General features: G+C 31.9%; 3 protein-coding genes across 3 annotated transcripts in view; 1 reads left to right on the top strand and 2 right to left on the bottom strand.

Moving 5' to 3' along the window:
- LOC107479767 (long chain acyl-CoA synthetase 5) overlaps positions 1 to 4,294 on the bottom strand; it is an 8,523-nt gene extending 4,229 nt beyond the window's left edge. The window contains exons 1-16 of the mRNA XM_052258369.1: positions 4,143 to 4,294; positions 3,491 to 3,554; positions 3,318 to 3,403; positions 3,056 to 3,197; positions 2,924 to 2,972; positions 2,599 to 2,675; positions 2,453 to 2,492; positions 2,273 to 2,367; positions 1,735 to 1,902; positions 1,431 to 1,541; positions 1,106 to 1,193; positions 851 to 917; positions 698 to 773; positions 498 to 615; positions 115 to 360; positions 1 to 30 (exon numbers count right to left, since the gene is read on the bottom strand). The exon at positions 1 to 30 is cut by the window's left edge and continues 110 nt beyond it. Of these exons, the coding sequence (XP_052114329.1) occupies positions 1 to 30; positions 115 to 360; positions 498 to 615; positions 698 to 773; positions 851 to 917; positions 1,106 to 1,193; positions 1,431 to 1,541; positions 1,735 to 1,902; positions 2,273 to 2,367; positions 2,453 to 2,492; positions 2,599 to 2,675; positions 2,924 to 2,972; positions 3,056 to 3,197; positions 3,318 to 3,403; positions 3,491 to 3,554; positions 4,143 to 4,294 (1,609 nt within the window). The remainder of the gene's footprint in view (positions 31 to 114; positions 361 to 497; positions 616 to 697; positions 774 to 850; positions 918 to 1,105; positions 1,194 to 1,430; positions 1,542 to 1,734; positions 1,903 to 2,272; positions 2,368 to 2,452; positions 2,493 to 2,598; positions 2,676 to 2,923; positions 2,973 to 3,055; positions 3,198 to 3,317; positions 3,404 to 3,490; positions 3,555 to 4,142) is intronic.
- A 5,990-nt stretch (positions 4,295 to 10,284) lies between these two features.
- Positions 10,285 to 11,509, top strand: LOC107479770 (sm-like protein LSM6A). Its single transcript, XM_016099877.3, has 3 exons — positions 10,285 to 10,505; positions 10,963 to 11,076; positions 11,186 to 11,509. The coding sequence occupies exons 1-3, from the start codon at positions 10,379 to 10,381 to the stop codon at positions 11,230 to 11,232; spliced, it is 288 nt and encodes a 95-aa protein (XP_015955363.1). The 5' UTR covers positions 10,285 to 10,378; the 3' UTR covers positions 11,233 to 11,509.
- Positions 11,510 to 11,735: 226 nt separating this feature from the next.
- LOC107479769 (nucleoside diphosphate kinase III, chloroplastic/mitochondrial) lies at positions 11,736 to 14,306 on the bottom strand. The gene is made up of 7 exons (XM_016099876.3): positions 14,108 to 14,306; positions 13,556 to 13,699; positions 12,895 to 12,932; positions 12,725 to 12,775; positions 12,462 to 12,629; positions 12,240 to 12,352; positions 11,736 to 12,145 (listed from the first exon to the last, which is right to left on the bottom strand). Exons 1-7 carry the CDS (start codon positions 14,187 to 14,189, stop codon positions 12,022 to 12,024), a joined length of 720 nt encoding a protein of 239 aa, XP_015955362.1. The 5' UTR covers positions 14,190 to 14,306; the 3' UTR covers positions 11,736 to 12,021.
- Between the last annotated feature and the right edge of the window lie 2,730 nt (positions 14,307 to 17,036).

The raw sequence follows: 17,036 nt of genomic DNA, 5'->3' as shown, positions 1-17,036 counted from the left end.
TTCCATTTGGTTGCCACTCTCCAATATCCCCTGTTTAATAGATCGAATAAAAGCGTGACCATGCATGCAGCAATGCAATCAATGAATCAAATAAATGAAATGGAAAAAACGAACCTGTATGGAACCATCCATCTATTATAGCCTCGTTGGTGAGATCTTCCCTTTTGTGATACCCTGAACACAAAGTACCACCCCTTATACATACCTCTCCCCTTGGTGTGCTTGCAAGGGCATCATATCCCATGTCAGGAACAGATTCCAAGCATGCATCCACATATGGTAGTGGAACCCCCACTGTACCAAGCATGTCGAAGTTGTTTAATAGCTGGGCAAATGATGCCGCACCCGTTTCAGTCAATCCTATTTCAATTTTTACAAATCAAATAAGTGAAAGAGTCCCATATATAACAAAAAGTGAAAGTGTCAAGTCTCAATCTGATACATATATTGACGAGAGTAAGTTAGAAAGGGGGTATTATTAAGTAAATCAACTATACCATATCCTTGTATGACAAGAGAACAAGTCACAACCCGCAAAAAAAGTTCCACGTGTTTAGCTAGTGGTGCTCCTCCAGACAAAAGAATTCGTACTCTACCCCCTAAGCTTTGTTTTATCTGAAAAAAAAAAGAAGATTATGAGTATATTTGCTGTTTAATGACAAGGGTTTGGTGAACTAAAAAATATAAATAATGGCACCTTGCTAAATACAAGTTTGTCAAACAATGGAGCTGCGTCCTCAATGCCTACTCCGTTCATTAGATTATTCAACTTGCTGCACTCAAATATATAAAGTCATGATTTGCATACATTCAAGTATCACAATATAACATTCAAGAACAAAGTACTTACTATGAGTAAGCAAAATTGAACATTGTCTGCTTCACAAACCCCCCAGCAGAAATCTTATTTTGCAAGCCTGTATATCACTTAGGGATTGGGGTGAGGTCTTTCATGGTTGATGGTACTTTATTCAGTCAGAAAAATAGAAAAGGAATTAAGAAAAAGGCCATTCCAATGTGTTGGAAATAATTAGATTTTTAGAATGTAATTTTGTCCTTGATGAAATTATGATATGTTAAGCAACATATGATGTTGATAAGATACCTGTGTACACTCTATCAAGCACACGTGGAACAGCACAGAAAATAGTTGGTTTTAGCTCCGCAACGTCTTCAAGTAACAATCTGGCATCCTTTATGTCCCAACAAAATAATAAACAACAAAAGTTTAATTAGTCTTTGGGGATAAACCAAATCCAAACTTTAATAATTACATCAACCTACTCTTTTAGGTTGTGTTTGTAGTGCAGAATAAAAGAGAAAATAAAATACAGAAATAACATAGAATTTTTGTTTCTGTTATGTCCCACATTGTCCCCAAAAAATAAAACCATGCCTTTAGTAATAAAAGATTTAGCACGCGTACTCACCCCACGCCAGAATCCTATTGAGGCACCAACATATATCATTGCCTCCTCAATGACCCTATCAAAGATATGAGCAAGGGGAAGATATGATATATACACTTCTTTGTTCCGCAACTGCAAACCAAGAAAAGGAGGAGAATAAGACAATCAAAGATGGGACAGCGAAATATTGATTATATGGAACATTAAATTTTTTTATTTTTTATTTTTTGTAAAAAGGTATGCATAACTTAATGAAAATCAATTACGTTGCATATAGGAGTCCACTATATGTTTTGTATTGAGTAACGATTACTTATTGACTTACAGAGTGTTTGCAACTACTTAGAAATTGCAGTATCGCAGATACCGCAGTAAGTACGGACTCATTGGATAACAGGACTCCCTTAGGGTCACCAGTTGTTCCACTTGTATACATTATTGTACAGATGTCACTCTTTTTTATCACAGGAAGATCAAAATTCTGATTTTCACCCTGCCACAGCGATCAAAAACACCAATTAGGCATTCAATAACACAAAATATCCACAAAAATAAACTAATGGTGATCAAATACTAAAAAGTGAGAGGAAAGAATATGAGTGAATATTTATAAGTGCTAGAAAAATAAATTAAAAAAAGGTCCAACATTTTAGTTGAAGTTTCCATGTGTATGAAACACCGTTACTTTGTTATTCCTACTGAAAAATCTGCTTTTACTAAAAATTTAATACATATGCCGATACAACAATTTTTTAGTATGATAGTAAAGTGCGCATGACAATAATAGTAAAAGAATGAACTTTGATTTAACTTGACAATTAATGGTAGAAAATGAGTAATAATGTGTGAAATGGATGACCCACCACTTGTAAAAATTCATCCCATGAATAGCTTTTCACCCCCAAATTTTCAACTTGTTGCTTTTGTTCTGGAGTAAACTTTCCAAAGCTCACAAGTGCTACAAAAAAGAAATAAATGTGATTGCTTCTTTATAATACAGAGACATTTTAGGAAACTTGTGTAGAGAATCAGTGAAAACTTACTCTTGAGAAACTTTGATGCATTTGGAAATGTCTTCAATAACTGAAAAGTTTCAGAAATAAATATATGAAAAGGATTGATCACAGTTAATAAAAAATCATGCTTTGTAAGAAGACACTGATATAACAAATAATTTTAGTAGAAGAACCTCGGGTATCTTCTTTTCTTCTACAAAAGCAATTGAGATCTCTGCATGGCATATAATAAACTCCACTGCTCCAGCACCTGAGCATACACATACATATGAATGCTAATATAAGTCAAACTTTGAAAAATAAAGATTAAAATACTAATACAGAAGATATTCTTGGTATGAAAAGAACCTAGGAACAAAAGCTATAAACACAGTAAGGCTTCTGATATAGTATATCTATTATCAACGGGATTCTGTGTTCTTTAAACTTGGGACAATGAATTCAAACTTAAAAGGATCTTTTAAATGATTAGTCATGCTAAAGAAGTTAAGGACTCACCTAATGTATCATACAAAGGAACACAATAAAGTCCATGAGCATTACAGGCCTGTAGTTATGTTGCACTTAGTCAACAAGAAACATTGAGAGGATGACGAAACAAAATGTGAAAGCAAAGAAATGAAAATGAACCTCCATGCTTATTATCCACCCAGGGCAATTGGCACCATAGATACCGCATTTCACTCCCTGAAAATTGGCATCATATTGATTAATCTCAGACTGCAAGAGATGATTCTTCCCTAAGAAAAATAAAATAACTAAATGATCATTTCTAAATTCTTCATGAAAAGATAGCAGCAGCATCAAAGAAGTACCATACAAGAGCATTGATCAAAACAAGTGGAAAAAAAGGTTTCCTTTTGTGGTAAATAGGCATAGGTGACTTACTTGCCCGTAACCACAACTGCGGATAGAGCTTCCAACTTTCTGTATCACCTCGTACACTTCTTTGTAAGTTTGCCACTTGTACTTGCCAGCCTACAAATAGTGACACAAATTCACAACACAATAGCATCAGGAAATTTCGCGCAAGACGAATTCAACAGAGAACAACAGAGAATTTACTTTTGCATTCTCAATTTCCCGGGTACCAAGCATTGCATTTGTTGGAAACTTCTCATAAGCTGATCTGTAAGAAAAAACACAAACACTCAGAAAAAAAATAACTATCACTGTTTTATTAATACAACTTGATAGTATTGTTGAATGAATTATGAAAACCATAACACTTCACATAAAGTAATTTAGAAGCACACACAACTAAAAGAGTAACTAGGACTTGCTTGCCTTAATTAACACCTTCAAATAAATGTAAAATTTGATCATTTCAACTGTTTATAGTGAAATATGACTTCTATATGATGCAGGCACGTGTTTGTCATTATAGTGGTTTGCTCTTTTATAATTCAAAATCAATAATCGATTACAAAAATATTTATCAAAACATCTATACATAATAACAAATTTATTGGTTTTTTTCCTTGATATTATGCGAAAGGCATATATAGGAAGATTGAAATGATCATATAAACTCTACTCTCTCTTTCTCTCTCTAAAATGATCAAATAATAGGATTAGAAATTCGGACCAGCAGACATTGAATCAGGAAAGATGAATGGTTAAAAATGTATAAAAACAAATGCATGGATCTAGCAAAATCAAGGGGGACAATAGAGCGTAATGGACGTAGTTGCATGCAGCCATAGAAGAAAGATACCGGAAAATGTCCCAACAGCTATTGAGAACGTCGATGGGAGGAGTAGTGGAATCATTCTGATACTTGCCCCGGTAAACGGGACCCATTGATGGTTTACCTTGTGTTGCTTCCCTCGCTTTCTCAACCTCCACTACATATCTCATGCCTTCCATCCCTGTCAATTCTTGATCACTCAAGAGTGCTCTTCCTTGCTCGTTGTGCCTCTTGTGGTGTAGTGTGATGTGATGTGAATCTGATCTCACTTGTAAGATTGCTTATTCCTTATTACGTGAGATACGCTTTCCAGTGGTCAATAATCTCTCACATCATTATACAGCTTATTTTCCGCGAGATTATTTCATTTCCTAGCTACACTTGTTTAGTTTCTGTTATTCGAGTGGAGTGAGCGAGTGACCTTTAAGGCTTTGTTTGGATATCGGAAAAAAAATTAAAAAAAAAAATTAAGAAAAAAGAAAATGAGATTAGAGAAAATAAAAGAAACAGCGGAATTATTTACGTGTTATTTGGATGAAAAAATAAATAAATAAAAAATAGAAAAAAATTGTTTGGATAAAAAAATTAAAAATATTATTTATACATTAAAATCAACTACTAAAATCTGCTACTAATATATTTATATATAAATACATGTGTGTTTTAATTTATTTTCAATATATATTTGTAAATTATAATTTATTAATGATAAAAGGTAAATATATAATTTTATTAATATTTATCACATTTTTTTTATTTTCATCTCATCTTTAGAATAAAAATATTTTAGTGGACTCCACACTATTTTCTTTCTTTCTACTCCATTTTCTCTCATCATCTAAATAACAAAAAATTTACTTGTTTATCCTTTTTTTTTCTTTATTTTCTTTTTCTTCAAATTTTTCCAACTTAAACAATGTGTAAATTAACTTCGTAATTCAATAAATACTGTTATTTAATTTTTAAATAAACAAAAATTATATTATAAAATAATAAATTATATCTAACTCACCTTAAAATAATATGTAAATTATTCTCTATGATGTGTTACATTTTAATTGGATATTTACTTTTAACCTGAATTACTATCTTAATTATATTAAGGTTATTTTATAATTAAATTATTATTTGAAATAGAAAATTGTATAATTTTTTAAAATATTAAAAACTAAATTCATTTTTATTTTTTTAAATCATTATTACCTAAAAGAATACCTCTTCTGTTAATTGAAACATATTTTTACTCTTTCATTCTTTTTTCGTCACGTAACTAAATTCATGTAAAAAAGGGTTACACACATTATTTAAAAGCACCATGTATAAAATTGACTAACCATAAAAGTTTAACGGAAGACATGGACGAGGTGTTTTTGTTCTTGGGCTATGGTCTAAAACCGACTCAGCCAATATCAGTAAGCTTCGACACCGTGTTGCTATCAACGCGAATGAATTCTTGCATCTTAAGTATCAAATAGACGTTCCCTCCGTTATCACTGTTTATTCTCTTTTCTTTATCATCTTTTCTGATGATGCCACCATTAAGGATGCCACCATTAACAATGATAGCTAAATTTTTAGATGTTAGAAAAGAGATATAAAGATTCATTTTTAGTCGTATTCAACATAAAAAATATTTATAAGGATATTCGATATAATTCTTTATTTCTCAAGAGTATTCTTATTTTGTTTTTTATTTAGGTTAGACACATATTTCATATTTATCTCTTAAATGTCTATACAATTTATTTTTGTATCTAAAAATTTTAATATTAAATATTTTTTATTTAAAATATCATTTTTACTCTATTTTTTAAATTGTCAGATTAGTCTCTTCTTTAACGCATTGTTTGGTTTAAAAGAAATTGAATGAAAAGAAAATGTAAGGATGAAAAATAGATGAAAAATTAACTTTTTCTCTGTTTGGATTAACATAGAAAATTGGAAGGAAAACAAAAAAATAGTACGGAAGTCATTCAAAACTTTTCTTCTCAGACATGAGATGAAAACGGAAGAAAAAGTTATAAACAATAGTAAAATTACAAATTTACCCTTCTATAAATAATGGTAAAAATACATTGCTATATTATTATTTATATATAATATAGGGAAGGGTATTAATATAATTTCACTTGGTTATGATTTTCTCTCTGCTTACTTTTTTTTTATTCAAATAAAAAAAAATTTTCTCCTATTTTCTTTCCATCTATTTTCTCTTCATCCAAACAACATAAAAAAAATTAACTTTTCCTTTCATTTTCTTTCCTTCTATTTTCTTTCCTCTCATTGTTCATCTTCCATCCAAACAAAGTGTAAGATAATGCAAAAAATAATTTCTCATATAAATAATCTATTTAATCACTAATTAATTAATTGATAAAGTACTACTTATAAAATAAAAATTAAAAGAATAAAAATACTATAAAAAATACTTATAAGAAATTTTTTTTTCAAATTAAAAATAATTTCATTGAATGGAATTTGTGGTCCAAAAATAGACAACACAACAAGGACAAAGGTGAAGGGACTCTCCAGGAAAAGGGTGTTCAAACGTGAGTGTCGATCTTCTTCTATGGTGTGGCAAACAGCATCAACAGTTTGAAGAGGATAGTGTCTCTGGTTTTTAAATAGAGTCTTGTTCCGGGCCTTCCAAATTTACCATACTATATTTGTTGCAAGCTCCTTCTTCTTCGTTGATTTGCTGCCAAACTTCAAATTTTTGTCAAGCTCATTCCACCAAATACATAGTTCTTCAATTAAAGCTGGAACGGGTAAATTAGAGATTCACCAAGTCTCAGTAGTGTCTGTGCACATCCAGAGGCAATAAGCAACAGTTTCAGGGGACCAGTTACATTGCTAACATAATAGACTCACTGATGGAAGTCTTTCACTTAGTTATTGTTGGACAGGTAGGCCTTTGTGCATAATTTTTTAGAGAAATTTTTTTATCTTGGGTTGGCATTTGATGCTCCAAATATCAGACCACAATTGCTTATTTTGACATTGTCCTGACAGGAACCTTACTGGAGGGTGGAAGGATTGGAACGTTAGCTGGTACCCAAACGCTACTGAATATCATCAATTTTTCTCCTTCAGCCAGGTAACCTCATTATCACCTTGTTGGATTTTAGTGTTTATGATAGCCTCTGTAATTTCTGGTCTGAATATTTTTTTTATATTAGTATCTAGTTTCATGTTCTGTTTGGTAAAATTAGGTGTGAAACTTATGTAGGATTGTACTCTGAATTAGCATCTGTATTGTGAGTAATAGACAGATAATCACGAACCCATGAATCTTCTCTTATTCTGATATCTGAACCGTTGTCCACCCTCCATAGGATACATTTTTTCATAACTTTTCAGCCCTTTATTACACTTCTCTATCTCAAGAAGGGTTGTTTTCAACTTCTGCTTTGAGAAAATTGGAGTCTTGAAATATTTACTTCGGTACACTTTAAAGATTAGAGAGTTTGTTCTTGTAAGTAGTTTCCAACCATACTTGGCTAGCATTGCAAAATTGAAAGCTTTAAGATCTTTAAAATTGAGACCCCTTGGCTCTTGGGTCTACATGTAATTCGCCATTCAATCCATTGTATTCTCCTTTCCGATCCTTTTTGCCCCCACCAAAACTACAAGATGGCTCTTTTTATATCTTCTATTAGTGTTTTTGGAAGTCTAAAGCAACTGAAAGTGTAAATAGGCGCTTCTGTAGCCACCACCTTAATAAGGACCTCCCTTCCACTCTAGGCTCTGTTCTCCTCTGTGGAGCAGATGGGATAGACCCTCTACACAGAATAAAAAGAGATAGGGCAAAAGAGGATCGCCTTGTCGCAATCCTCTACATGGTCTAAAATAACCATGAGGTACACCAGTGACACATGGCATGCTTATGTGAACAGTTGTGCCACGTGTCACAATGCTATTTAACTGCGTGTCGGTTTGTGCCACGTGTCATCCGCTATGTCATCATTGTATATGCATCAAATTAGTCCATCACTTTACATTAAGTGACTCATTTTAGTCTTTGAAATTGAATGTCTTAGACCAAATTAAATGTCGTGCACCAAACTAGTCCCTTTACTAATTTTTTCTCATTTTTTTCTATAAATTCAAAATTCTCAATATCTTTAAATGCATTAAGTTCAATTCTATTTTTTCACATGTTATTTAAATACAAGTGCTTTTATAAAATATTTTTTCTTTTACGAGTACTCCTAACCGCTGTCTTGAAGTTGACGTGAAAACATTTCAAGTATTCTCACTACCATCTCTGACCTCTTTCGTCTAGACTGAAGAGGTTGGAGATGGTAGTAAAGGTGCTTGAAGTATCTTCAGTCTAGCTCATTTACACACAATAAAAATGTGTATTTCATAAGAACCAGAAAAAAGTATTTTAATTCTTGATTTCTTGTTAAAAATACATATTTTTTGAGAAAAATGTGTCTAATCAATCATATAATTCTTTTTTAATAATAACATACTTATATATTACAAATTTACCAATGTTAAATTATTATAGAAAAAAAATTATATATTTAAAACTAAAATCTTAAAATTTTTTATAAAAACACTTGTATTTAAACGATACATGAAAAAATAGAATTGAAATTAGTGCATCCAAAATATTAAAATTTTAAATTTTAAAAAAATGAGAAAAAAACTAGTAATGGAACTAGTTTGGTATACGATATTCAATTTCAAGGACTAAAATAAGTCACTTAATGCAAAGTGGGGGACTAATTTGGTGTATCTACAATGATGACACATGGACGAATACTATTGCGGCACGTGGCACAAACGGATACGTGGCCAAATAGAATTGAGACATGGCACAACCATCCACATCAGCATGCCACGTGTCACCGGTCACATCATCATACCATTACACGTGGTCAAACTATGGAGTGACACGTGTTACTAACAGCCCACGTCATCAAGCCACGTCATCACGTCGTTATTGAAAAATGGGTCAGGGACTAATGTGGTGCACTTTTATCAATCTTAGGGACGTAGTTGGTACAATTAGAATCTCAAAGACGATTTTAGTGCAGGACGCCAATCTCAAGACTATTTTGGGGGGTTTAACTCTATTCTTGGGAACTAATATAGAATATTAGTCTAAAATTAAACCCAAAATGTATGATTTATATTTTCGCAAAAGTAGTGTTAATGTGGATTCTGAGTTTTTACTTCTGAGATTTCTCTACTTACTACTCATTTTGGAGAAAAAAAAAAGAAAATCAGTTCTGCTGAGCATAGTCAGGCTTGCTTATCTCTACGCCATAATGTGCTGACGACCACCGTCACTAGCATCGGCAACCTTTTTGTGAGTCCTGAATCTTTATTTTGGGTTAACCACAAAAAATATTCCCGAATTATTCAAACGCTGACAAAAATGTATCCAAATTTTACTATCGACAAAAATGTTTTCAAATAATTTAAAAACACGACAAAAATACCCAATAATAAATATATATTTTCAAAAAATGGCTTATAGATTGAATTTTGATGCGATTTTTTTGCAAGATGATCATAAAAGTGAGATATTATTATCCTTAAAATTTGGTGATTTTTCATTAAATATGTTTGTTTTTGTTAACAACCAATAATACTTTTAAAAAATTACAAAAAATATATACTTAGTAAAATATCACTAAATTTTAAGAATAATAATATATTATTTTTTTAATCATACTTGCAAAAAATCGCATCAAAATTCAAAATTTAATGTATTTTTGAGAAATACATCTTTAATGTTAGATAATTTTACAGAATATCTAATATTAAATATATATTTCTCAAAAAATATAGTAGAGGTTAAATTTTGATGCGATTTTTTACAAGTATGATTAAAAAAATAAAATATTATTATTCTTAAAATTTGGTAATTTTTCATTTAGTATATATTTTTTTGTAATTTTTTGTTAATAATCAATAATATTTTTAAAAAATTACAACTCAGCAAAAGAAGACACCAAATTTTAAGAATAATATCTCAATTTTTTAATAATGTTTACAAAAAATTATATCAAAATTTAATTTTTAAAATATTTTTTAAAAATATATATTTATTATTGAATATTTTTGTATCATTTTAAAATTATTTAAAATTTGAATATATTTTTGTAACTTCGAGAACGTTTCTGGTTTTTGGTGGTTAACCTTTATTTATTGTCATGATCTGAGATGATTGAGGGTTGAGTTGGTTGTTGCTTCGAAGATACTGTGTCTGACTGTCTGTATTTGTGTTTGGAAGGTTCTAGAAAATGAGTGGAGCAGCGGAGAAAGAGAAAGAGAAAGGATCTGGAACCACAAAGACCCCTGCTGATTTCCTCAAGTCCATTCGCGGCCGCCCCGTTGTTGTCAAGCTCAATTCTGGCGTTGATTATCGTGGTCGGTATTCCTAAACCGTAAACCCTAATTCCCAATTCTCACACAATCTTCACTTTATTGGCTATACATATTGTCGGTGATCTTCATAAACACAACTGCAATTTCAATTTCAGTTTCAATTTGCAAATCAAAATCATTACTCTAGTTAGTATCACAATTCGCAAATTGGCTGAAATTTGTTCATTTGTTTGCGTGCGTAACCTTTCCAAATTATTCCCTCCGTCTTCGTTGTCGTACAACCATTTCTCATTTGAGGTGCTAAGGACACAATGTAGAACTAGAGTTGGGAAATTGAATTGGAATTGCGGAACCTGGCTCTTGAACGCACCAAATAATAGGCCTACAAATTCCCTGTTTTGAGAGTTGCGATCATGAATGTATTTTGATGGCTTTACATTACGAGTTTTGCTTCTGGGTACAGATTAGTTACTTTTACTCCTTGTGGTTAATCTTGTAGGTATCCTGGCTTGTCTTGATGGCTATATGAATATTGCAATGGAACAAACAGAGGAGTATGTCAACGGGCAACTGAAGAACAAGTATGGTGATGCCTTCATTCGAGGGAATAATGGTACCAATGCTTGACATATACAGTTCTTTACTCATAATCTATAAGGCTATAACTGAATACTGATATATGATTGAAATATAATCGAAATACCTTCCTTTCTTTGATGCAGTTCTATACATTAGTACGTCAAATAGGACTCTAGCAGAAGGGGCTTAGCGTATCATCTCAAACGCTTTTATTTGGAAGACATTCTTTTGTGTTTGAGTTCAACAGATAAAGTATGTTTTTTCGCTTCTGTTGAAATCATGGAACGGGATTGAAATCACGTTGAAGTATAATCGAATGCAATTTTTCTGAATATTAAAAGAAATTGAAATTAGGATCCCAATTTTCATTTTTTTTTGTTTTTATCGTTTTGGAATTACGTAACTGATATGATATACATGAATTTATTACATAACTGAATACCTAAACATACAATTACTTCTGTTCAGTTTGATCTCTGATTTCCTTTATAAGATAAACGCAAGATCCCGTTTGTTATCTTTTATTTTCATTTTTAGCGGTTTTATTAAAAAAAAAAAAAACTGAGAAGAGAGGTGAACTAGAAAATAAAAAGAGCCGATAGGAATCTGTTGATTTTACTTGTTTCGTTATAAAATGTTGAGAATTAAAAAACAGGACTTGAGAATAGAAACAAAATAAATTTTCAAATGGTATTTATCCTCAAATGATCTGTTTTCTTTTTTCTCTCGCATAAATTACCTGTTTTTGTTTATTGGTAACGTGAAGCAAATAAATAGTCACAAATTGTCTTCACTCTTCACCCGACAGGTGAAATCGAACAATAATAATAAGTTCCTAATATTAGAGTGAAATGTAGGAGCTAACATACTATATCCAAATCCCGCTTATTTGTAGCTTGAAGTGATGAACATGATTTACTTCTCAGCCTAATAACTTATTCCAAAAAATACTGGTTCTCTATCTGAGGTGAAAAAGGAATCAGTTGACACCATAAATCCATTTCTCCGCATTGCTAGTGAAACTGACCAACTCTTCTGGCTTAAACCACAACTTAATCTCATTCTTTGCAGTCTCCGGACCATCACTCCCATGGATGATATTTCTGCATAGTCACAATATTATGGAGAATGTATTGTTGCATCTGTAAAATGTACAAAGAAAAACTAGGTAGTAAGTTCCTTTGAAAAAAACAGTACCTTCCAACGACAACAGCCAGATCGCCCCTAATAGTTCCGGGCTCTGATTTTTGAGGATCTGTGGCTCCAATCAGTTTTCTGCCATAGGTAATAACTCCCTGTCCTTCCCACACCTATACATCACATCCATGTTTTTTTTTGGAAAACATGTTAGGAACACTGGCGTGGTTGTCTTCGTTTTTCAAGGACATAGATTTAGTCAATTCTAAGTTTGTAACTAACCATTGCAATGACAGGACCAGAGCTTAGGAAATCACACAGCCCATTGAAGAATGGTTTATCTTGGAGGTCATGATAATGCTTTTGGGCAAACTCCTTTGAAGGGATGATTACTTTAATTCCCACAAGCTTGAATCCTTTCCTCTCAAAACGAGATATGATCTCTGAGATCTGCACAAAAAGAACACCTTATACTAATTAAGTGGGGACCTATTTGTGCCATGTAGGGACAAATTAAAGTTGTGAAAAATGTATACTCAATTTACCAGGCCTCTCTGCACCCCATCAGGCTTAATGGCAATGAAAGTGCGCTCCAACTGAGTTGGAAAAGGTGAACACATTATTAGCACATAAAAATTGTACCAAGCCAGAAAGAAAGAAAGGAAAGACGTGAAGAAGACATGAAGATGCACAGTAGAGAAGATGTTATGTTTACCTCCGCAGCATGCACCTCTTGATCCTGAAGCATGTAAGCTACAAGTCATAGTAGAAGAAGAAAAGTGAAAAATTAGGTGTTGAATGTCTGGCTAAAGGATGGCTACTATAATATTTTGCAACATTGATAAATTCATAGAATAGCGCAAACCGTTGGTTGATAAACTACCATGATAAAACAATGTATATATTGTGGTCTGTGGATATTGATGCATGAATATTGATATAAAAAATGAAATGGAAAATGTTAATTCATGGTTAATTCTAGTTTGGATATTCCTTTATAATGTTGGGGTGTGATTGAGGGAGGTAGTAAATTCTATACTACATCCATAACCTCAATTTGACCACCAAGTACTGCAATTGATGTAGAAGAGGTCTCGGAAGATACATTGCTAAAGTTAAGCAAGGTACAAGGCTCCTCTTCCGTCTTTTTCTTTTTTTTTTTTTTTCTACAACAAAAATAAATTATGGAGTAATAATTGTTATGCACTATGCGGTGGGGGATAAGGGATTGTATATTTGTAACAAATAGCAAAGTATAATGCATTTATGTCTCCCTTCATGGAATTAAACAGTAGGCAAACACTGAAATGATTTCAAGTAAGAGTTATTCTATTCTATTAATGCACAACTTAAATTAAATTAAATTAAAATTAAACCTGCAGCAGGAAGAGTCAGAGCTCCAGAGATCCATGATGAGGATGCAGGGCCAGAATCAGAACGTGCCCTCCCATAGTTTGAAGCTAAAAATGGCATTTTCCTGCTCAATGAAACAGCTCCAGCTGATGCTGCTGCGCGTCCTTCTGCAAACAAAGAGGAAATACTCCAATTTTATTTATTCCGCAATTTAGAATGATTAAGCATAACCCTAAAGAAACAGAAATAAATCAAGGTCTGTCGTGTTAATCAGAGATAACCGCTCACTCAAAGACACACTGGAAGAAAGATCTCGTTGCACCAAATTATTATTTTAATGGCCCTTAAATAATGGCAATATAATGTGAATAAATTATGAAACTAAAAAGAGGGGGAAAATTGAGAATAGAAGAGATCCATAAAAGTGACGACAAGAGACGCACGTTGGGAAATGAAATCAGCGTCAAGGAGGTAATCAAAGCTCAGATAGATCCAATGAAGGAATATAATGAGTGATAAGCAACATGAATGAATAGGATATGATAGGAGAGGATTGAAGGAGTGTAAGCACGAACCTGAATAAAACCGAGAGCCTTTGGAAGCAGAGAGAAGGGACCTTGCGGCTCTCGATGCGGATTTGCAGACCTTCGAGGCCATCTCAACTCAGAGAGAGAGAGAGAAAGAGAGAGATGATATGGTATGAGTGAAGGATGAAGGATCAACTTTGTTGTGTGTGCCCTGTTAAAGTGTGAGAGTGAATGTGAGTGAAGATGCCACTGCATCGGTCTCTCATTAAATATTGGTTGGTCCCAACTCCCATATGCTCGTATCTCGCGTTCCACGTTTGTTTTAGATTAAGTGAAATTAGGTAATGAAAACTTCCATTTCAATTTCGAACTAATTAATTCATAAAATAAAAAATATTAATTTAGTTTTTTTAAGATAATAAATAAAATATATAATATCTTTTTAATAATTCATCAATTAAAATTTAATAGTAATGTTTATATATATTATTAATTATTTTGATGTGTATATTTATAAAAGATAGATATATAGATAATAACTTTAAAACAATATTTCACTTATTTTGATAGAAAATTATGATAAATAGAGAATAGTTAATAAAAAGTATATAAAAATTCAAAAGATAATAAATATTTCATTGTCCAAAATTACATCGTTTTTATGCTCATGTGATAATAATGAAACATGCACCATTATAAATAATGAAATACATGGACACTTTTGTTTCGTTTCGCACTATTCTATGATTGAATTTGTTAATAACTCTGATTTTGTGATTCTGAGTTGTTGGGTTCAACTTATTATTACTTGTTTTGAGTTGATTCTGTGATTCAATTTGTTAATAATTCTGATCGTGTGATTTTTTGTTGTTGGGTTTATTCTAAGTTGATTCTGAGTTGCTGAGTTAATAATAGTATAATACTGATTTTATTAATTTTTGTTTATTCTGAGTTACTAATTTTCTAAAGTTTTGAATTAATTTTGTTGATGGTAAATTTTTTTGTTATATGTTAAAGATGGAACAATCATAAAGTGATTAACAGTCACAAAAAAAAAATCATAAAGTGATTAACAGCAGCAAGCTGTCCAAGTAATATTGTTTCGTTTAGTAGTAAAACATTATGTGTTTGTTATTTATATGAGTTTTGATTTTCTTTAGTTATCATTTTGATATTTGAAGTTATTTATGAATTTTAATGATAAATTATGAATAATTTATTATGTGAAATTGTGAAGATTTAAATTTTATTAGTTTAGAAAGGATTGAATTTAAATATTTAAAATTATATATTAAATTTTTAATAATTTTATTTAATATTTAATTAAACCGACTAAATTCTGGTTGAATTTCGGTCGAACCATTGAATTATTGAACCAATTATCCTACCGGTTCATTGATCATAATGTAACTATTATTTTCACTCTTAGAAAGGAAGTTACAATATCGATGATGAATAAACTTAAGGACAAAAACAAAGTATGACATAAAAAGAGAGTATCTCATAAAAAATACTTTATAAAAAGTGTAACAACCCCATTTTTCGAGTACGCGAGATCTTTTCTGAAGGTACAGATTTTTCCTGAAGATCAGTAAAGAGAACAACTTTGATGTATCAACAAGCATCTCAATCTTCATTGTCATTATGTCATCCTTAAGCTAGAACCTTTTCTGAGGCATGCTCGATAACTAATCACGAAGAACTTAGTTTTTGAACCGTATCGGTTAGAAGTTTTGATTCTGATTTTTTTAAATAGTCTCAGTTTGACGAACCAGACCCGATTCATGAGAGAAGAGAGATAATAGTATAATATTATCATTATATTAGTATTAGAAGCTGCTTGAATGATTTTATAAATATTATCTGGTTTGTTTTAGTAAAAAATAGGAAATCAGTTTAATCGGGTTCACAGTTTACTGGTACAGCTTAGCACCAGCACTCTCTGATGACTTTAGCAATGCTAAGGTCTCATCATACATGTTCTATTCTCATATTAAATATGTTACTAGTGTCATTTATGCTAGTGGCTCAGAAAAGAATTTTTAGAGATGTTTTTACAAGTGTTCCGATACATCTAGTTTTAGTAGTTATACACCTGAGATATTTTAATATTATTTTAATACACCTTCAAGCCAACCAATCACAACTCACCTTACACCCCCAAGACACTCCAAGGCTGGTCCTTACTCCCTTTGGCCGAAAATGAGAAGAGAGAAAAGAGAGAAACTTTCATGAACATTTAATCTTCAAAGCTTGATTTCTTCTGAACTAAAACTCAAATCAAAACTCCGATTTTACCAAAATGATCCTCTCTTCTTCCTCTACATAACCATATAACATATCAAGGCTAGAAATAAGGTGAGATGGCTGTCTCCCTCCCTCTTCAATTTGGTTTTCAAGGAAGCATGCTTAAAACATGTATTTTCTTGATGTTCTTCCTTAGATCTCTTGCTTAGCTTGACATGTGAGTCAAGAATCTTCAATTTCCAGCATGTTTAAGGTGAGAAATCCCTTCCTAACATGTTGATTAAGGTTTGATCAGTTGAGGTTTTATGGATTCAAAGTTGTTCTTGATGTTTTTAAGGAGGAAAAAGTGCAAAAAGAACACCTAAAAGCATAACCGGATTTGAGGCAGCAAATCAAGGTAGGATTTGACGAATTTAATCTTGATTAATTGTGTTTGAGTTGTGTGATTATGATATGGTTTGGCTGTACTTGAAATCGATGATTTATATGAGTAATTCTTGGTGAAAATTTGGTGAAATTTTGATAAAATTTGATGAAATTCAAGCTTTGAGTTTATGTTCTTGGAGCTGCTGGAAAAAATGAAACTCTAGCCTTAAATTGGGGTTCAGTTTGTGTTAAAATCATGTAGAAAAGATGGAGTTTTAGTGGCTGGAAATTTATTATGAATTATGGTAAAAATCGGTTGCTGAAAAGACTGAAAAACGGGTAAAAACAGAGTAAGAATCCGAAG

The sequence above is a fragment of the Arachis duranensis genome, chromosome 3, assembly GCF_000817695.3.
Source record: "Arachis duranensis cultivar V14167 chromosome 3, aradu.V14167.gnm2.J7QH, whole genome shotgun sequence".
NCBI classification, from domain to species: Eukaryota; Viridiplantae; Streptophyta; class Magnoliopsida; order Fabales; family Fabaceae; genus Arachis; species Arachis duranensis.
This window is presented reverse-complemented; position numbering and strand designations above follow the sequence as displayed.